This window comes from Portunus trituberculatus, chromosome 43, assembly GCF_017591435.1.
Source record: "Portunus trituberculatus isolate SZX2019 chromosome 43, ASM1759143v1, whole genome shotgun sequence".
NCBI classification, from domain to species: Eukaryota; Metazoa; Arthropoda; class Malacostraca; order Decapoda; family Portunidae; genus Portunus; species Portunus trituberculatus.
In genome coordinates this window covers 12,723,666-12,729,410 of record NC_059297.1, presented here as the reverse complement: position 1 = coordinate 12,729,410, position 5,745 = coordinate 12,723,666, and the positions used below count along the sequence as shown (strand labels likewise).

The 5,745-nt window shown below is 38.6% G+C and overlaps 1 protein-coding gene across 5 annotated transcripts in view; it reads right to left on the bottom strand.

Annotated features, from left to right (window-relative positions):
• The window catches only part of LOC123518418 (U2 snRNP-associated SURP motif-containing protein-like), a 22,248-nt gene extending 17,748 nt beyond the window's left edge, over positions 1–4,500 (bottom strand). For 3 of the 5 annotated variants that reach the window (XM_045279233.1, XM_045279235.1, XM_045279236.1), the window contains exons 1-5: positions 4,344–4,500; positions 2,104–2,247; positions 1,702–1,795; positions 859–1,063; positions 591–709 (exon numbers count right to left, since the gene is read on the bottom strand). In XM_045279233.1, coding sequence (XP_045135168.1) covers positions 591–709; positions 859–1,063; positions 1,702–1,795; positions 2,104–2,172 — 487 coding nt within the window. In that variant the 5' untranslated portion in view covers positions 2,173–2,247; positions 4,344–4,500. The remainder of the gene's footprint in view (positions 1–590; positions 710–858; positions 1,064–1,701; positions 1,796–2,103; positions 2,248–4,343) is intronic. The other 2 variants (XM_045279234.1, XM_045279237.1) reach the window with 1 other exon arrangement.
• Positions 4,501–5,745: the final 1,245 nt, after the last annotated feature.

Genomic DNA, 5,745 nt, shown 5'->3' with positions numbered 1-5,745 from the left:
TTAATTCTTAACCCCTTTAGTGAGAGACATTTTTACCTTGATATTTGCATATGATTAGACCATTTTATTGACATTAGGAAACATCTATAGAGGTCAGAAGATTAATAGTCACAGTCTTCACTAGTTTAATGCCCTCGCATAAGTTTCTGGAGCTATATAAAATCACCATATAATAAGCAGAAAGAATATGGAAATACATCATGGTACTCAAGGGGTTAATGTCATCAACTTTGAATACAAACAAAAACTATCATGAACTTGTTGAAGTAAACATACCTTGTGAAAATCTCCATACATTTTCATTAGTTTGTGATTAGTCTGAGAGTTATCAGCTCTTAACCTGCTGGTCATACAACAGTACCTCAGTAGCAGAGAGTATCCATCAAATACTATGAAATGTCCCACACACATCCCATGAGACACAGCTTATGAATATGCATTTCCAATCAACCCAACCTCTGAACAAAGCAACACCCCCAAGCCAAGAAGAGTGCCAGTTAGCTGGGAGTTTACATCTTATAACCTATAAAAACAAATGAAGAGAAATCCATGTGTAACCTCCAGCATTGAACTGAAGCCAACACACTTACCCATACCCAGAAAGCCTGGAATCTTTGGCTCAGGAGCTTCAAAACGACTGCTCTTCCCGGATTCTCTAGTCTGATACATGTTCTTGATGCGATGACGCTCTGCTCTCTCCTCCTGGATCCTGCAGAGACAAACAGAGGATCAGAGAGAGAGAGAGAGAGAGAGAGAGAGAGAGAGAGAGAGAGAGAGAGAGAGAGAGAGAGAGAGAGAGAGAGAGAGAGAGAGAGAGAGAGAGAGAGAGAGAGATAAACATACGGTATATGCCCTTACATTTTGAGTTCCTCCTTAAATAGTTCTAGATTGCTTTTTTTCTTCTTTTCTTTCTCCTTCTTCTTGCCCGGCTTCTCTGGTTTGTCCTTGTCTGCACGTATGCTGGCATATTGAGCTGCCTTCTCCGCACTGGAAAACTTCTCTGCTAATTCTGCTAACTTGGAGGTCGGTTTATATAATTTTCCTTTCTCTTTAGTGTCTTCCTCTGAAATGTTTAAAAAGAATATTTATAGTCTATTACTAATACACCAAAAATTATTCCAAGTTTATCTCATCTAACACTAACAAAAAACTATTATTACTTTACTTTTCTATTTTCCTTTCTCTTTAGTGTCTTTGTCTGCAACATTTAGAAAAATATGTATACAGTCTATTACTAACACATCAAAGATAATTCCACACATTTATTTCATCTCTTCTGCTAACTTGGAGGTCAGTTTATACAATTTTTTCTATCTCTTTAGTGTCTTGCTCTGAAATGTTGAGATAAAAATATGTATATAGTCTATTACTAACAAACCAAAGATGACCACCACATTTATTTCATCTATTTAGCTAACTTGGAGGTTGGTTTACACATTTTTTCTTCTCCTTAGTGTCTTCCTCTGAAATATTCAGCAAAATATATATATAGTCTATTAATAACAAACTAAATATGATTCTACACATTTATCTCATCTATTCAGCTAACTTGGAGCTTGGTTTATACAATTTTCCCTTCTCCTTAAGTGTCTTCTGCAACGTTTAGAGCAACATTTAGAAAAATATGCATATAGTCTATTACTTACACACCGAAGATGATTCCACACATATGGCAATGAGCAAAAGAGCTGCAACACTTACTTCTGGAGCCTGCATCAAAGGTTCCTGCCTTCACCCAGACCTTCCCTTTTTGTGAGGGAGTCTCTTCAAAGGTAGCCACAAACTCTTCATATGCCTGTTAATAAAGAACCATCATCAGAATCCTAAAACTAAGGGCACAAGTTATTCTCTGGTGAATGCGCTATAGAAGATAAAGGTAAAAAGAAGTAACATGTCCACAATGAATCTATATAAAGCTGAGACATAAAAAGGAGGATAAGATAACATGGAAGTGTGTGGATTTACAATGTGCAAGGGAAAAAAAGTCTCACAAAACAAATAGAGACATTTTCCTAACCTGCTCTTGTTAAGAACTCGAGAGAAGGTATAACAATTGAGGACATAGCCAGAGTACAATAAAACAATAGACAATGTATGTAGTACCTGAGCAGCTGCTTCCTCTTCCTGCCTCTTCTTCTCTTCCTCCTTCTTGGTCTTGTTTCGGGATGTCATTTTGTGTATTGCTGTGTGACCCTAATACAGGTCCTCCCTCTATGCATAGCCTTTCTTCTACCCTACTGCTTGCCCCTGAAAGTACAAAACACTCACATCATTACTAATCTTCATGTAATTTTCGTGTGTAGTTTTTAAGTTTTTTTTTTTTTTTTTTTTTTTTTTTTTTTTTTTGTCTCTGTCATCTTCCTAACCTTTGACACCTTTACTGACTTGTTCCTATTCCCTTCAGTACTGGGATGCATTTTTACTATGAGTTTTGAGTATGATCAGATGATTTTATTAACAATAGGAAAGCTCTATGGAGACCAGAAGATTAATGGTCTGAGTCTTCACTATTTCAATCCCCACACAAGTATCTGAAGCTGTAGAAAATCACCATATAATAAGCAGAATGACTATGGGAACATGTCATGATACTGAAGGGGTTAATAAGATCTGATTCCTCACCCAACATGTCAAAGGTTGGTTAGCAATGTTACCTTATGCATCAATGAATGTATGGGTAAGAAAGCCAGAATACTTAAGCTGATTTCATCTTTCAGAGCTTCCTAATACCTTGGTGTCCTAACAAACTGATTATTGAGTCCTACATTCATCATTTGAGAACTGTGAATCCATTATTTTTTGTTCTATCTTTAATCTCTTCAGTACCATGACGTGTTTTCATATTTATTCTGCTTATTATGTGGGGGATTAAAATAGTGAAGACTGTGGTTATTAATCATCTGACCTCCATAGACACTTGCTGATGTATATAAAATTGTCTAATCATACCCAAAATTCATGGTAAAAATGGGTCCCAGAAGGGTTGACTTTACCTTCACCACCTTTGATGTTGAACTAATACCATAATCAGTAACATTAGGAAACACATTGTGCCTCAAAACACCACACATTAACCCTGTTAATACTGGGACACATTTATACCTGAGATTTGTACCTATATAATAAGACCACTTTCATGACGTTAGGAAGAGTCTATGGAGGTCAGAAGATTAATTAATGACCACAGTCTTCACTATTTTAATTCCCAACCTAAGTTTCTGAACCTGAATAAAATCATCAAATCCTAAGCAGAATGAATACAGAAACACATCATGGTACTCAAGGGGTTAAATAACACTCTAAAACCTACACCAGCTAGCCACAACATCACCTAGCAAGTCAGCAAAGTGTCACTTCACCACTCTTTGGACACAACCTTCCTGGCAACATGATACACTAACCACTGAAATGTGAACCCATTATTTCATGTCCTATCCTAAAGACTTCACCTCTGCCACTATTGTTGCCCTAATACCGTATATAATGCACCACACAAACATACACGTACATACACAACCCAATTAATCACTTCCCCACTCGCAACACAATCTTCCCGGCAAAAAGATATACAACCACTGAATTTCCTTCCCTATCCTAAAGACCCCGCCTCTTCCACCCTTGAACTAATACCATATATAATTACTAACATTAGCAAATACACCAAGTGCCTAAAAGCACCCTAAAACCTTCACCAACCACCTAGAACAAAACCCAGCACATACCTTCACTCGTAACACACAACCTTACCGGCAAAATGACATACTAACCACTGAATTTTTTGTCCTGACCTAAAAACCCTTGTTGTGCTAATACCATACTTAATTGGCAACATTAGTTAATACACCAAGTGCCTAAAAACACCCTAAAACCTTCACTAATCACCTAGAACACAACCCAGCACGTCACTTCACTCGTAACACACAACCTTCCCGGCAAAATGACATACGACTAACTCACTCACTTCACACAAAGAAACACCACCTCAACACACCACACCCACACCAAACCACCCCATAGCAGAACAAACACCCTAATACTAACTCGTAATAAAAAATACATAAATAAATAAATAAATAAATAAATAAAATAAAAATAATCCGGCAAAACATTACCAACACAAACCACGCAAAAAATAACCCCCACAAATCTCCACCATGAACCTTCCCTACACCGCCAAATAAATAAAAAAAAAATCATGTAAATAACGAAAATAACAATAATAACAAAAAAACTATAGAGAGCATGGCAGCGGCAGGCAAGCAGGCAGTGGGCAAATCAATGACAAGCCACCACAACACCACATTACTACACCACTACAGCTCTCCTCACTCCCTCTAATATACCTGCTACCCTCCACTGTCCTCCTGGTAGCTCGCTAAGTGCTGGAAGTGTCCCGAAGGCTGGAAATCTCTGTATAAAGTGGATTGTTTACACGAGCCAGCGACGCCCCGAGAGACGCCATTTAACTGCGTCACGTGACCTGAACAGCTGAAGAGCGGCGCCAACATGTGCGTCAGGGCTGGACTCGAGGAGGAGGGAGGAGAAATGGAGAGATGGAATAGAAAGGAGAAGGGAGGAGGAAGAGGAGGAGGTGGAGGTTATAGAGGAGGTGGTGGTGGTGGTAGTGGAGGAGAAGGGAAGAAATGGAAATGGGATGGATAGACAGAAGAAATTAATGTATAGAACAGGAGGAGGAGTATGTGGTGGTAGTGGATAAGGGGAGAAATGGAAATGGGATGGATAGAGAGAAGAAACGATGTAAAGAAGAAGGAGGTGGAGGTGGAGATGGTGAAGGAGGAGGTGATGGTAGTAGCAGTGGAGGGAAGAATGGAAATGAGATAGATAACATAACATAAATAATAGAATAACAAAGGGCCACCAGGGCCCATCTAGGTTATCCTGTATCAGTCGCACAGCGAAAAAATTGATGTAAAGGAGAACAGGAGGAGGAAGAGGTAGTGGTGGTAGTGGAAGAGGGAGAAGTGGAGATAGGATAGATGGAGAGAAAAAAGAAATTTGTATAGGAGAACAGGAAGAGGAGGAGGAGGTTGTGTAGGTGGTGGAGGTGGAGGTAGTGGGAATGTATGAAGGAAGAAATGGATGTGGAGGAAGCTAGAGATAGATAATTTGATAGAGATGGAAATGTATGAGAAAATGTCTAAAGAAGAAGAAAGAGGAAACAAAAGAGTAGGAGGAAAAAGAAAAAAGAAAGGAAGGAAGAAGAGGAGGAACCAACACACAATATTTAGCTAAGTTTCCCTTGTAATCTTGTAGTTCTCTATAATGCATTCTGGTGTTTCTTGAGTATGTTTGAGGTGTTTTATGTGTTTTTGGTAATGGCAGTGTTGCATGGTGTTTTGTGTGCGTTTGGAATGTTGTAAGTGTGGTAAGGGTGTTTTCTGTGTGCGTTAGATAGTTTTAGTTATATTTTTTCGTATGTTGAAGGTGTTGTCGGGCTGTATGTGAGTATTTGGATGTGTTTTGAGACCAATTCGGAATATTTCGAGGTATTTTGTTACGTTTTTTGTGTGTTTTGGGATAATATCTATTAGCTTTGTGTGTGTGTGTGTGTGTGTGTGTGTGTGTGTGTGTGTGTGTGTGTTATTTTGTGGGTGTGTTTTATGATATTGAGCTAATTTGGGTGTATACTTGATGTTTCTTGTGAGTTTTCTGTGTGCACGTTGGTATTTTGAGGCGTTATGTGGTCTTTTCAGTGTATTTTGAGTGCTTTAATTAGTTTGAGTC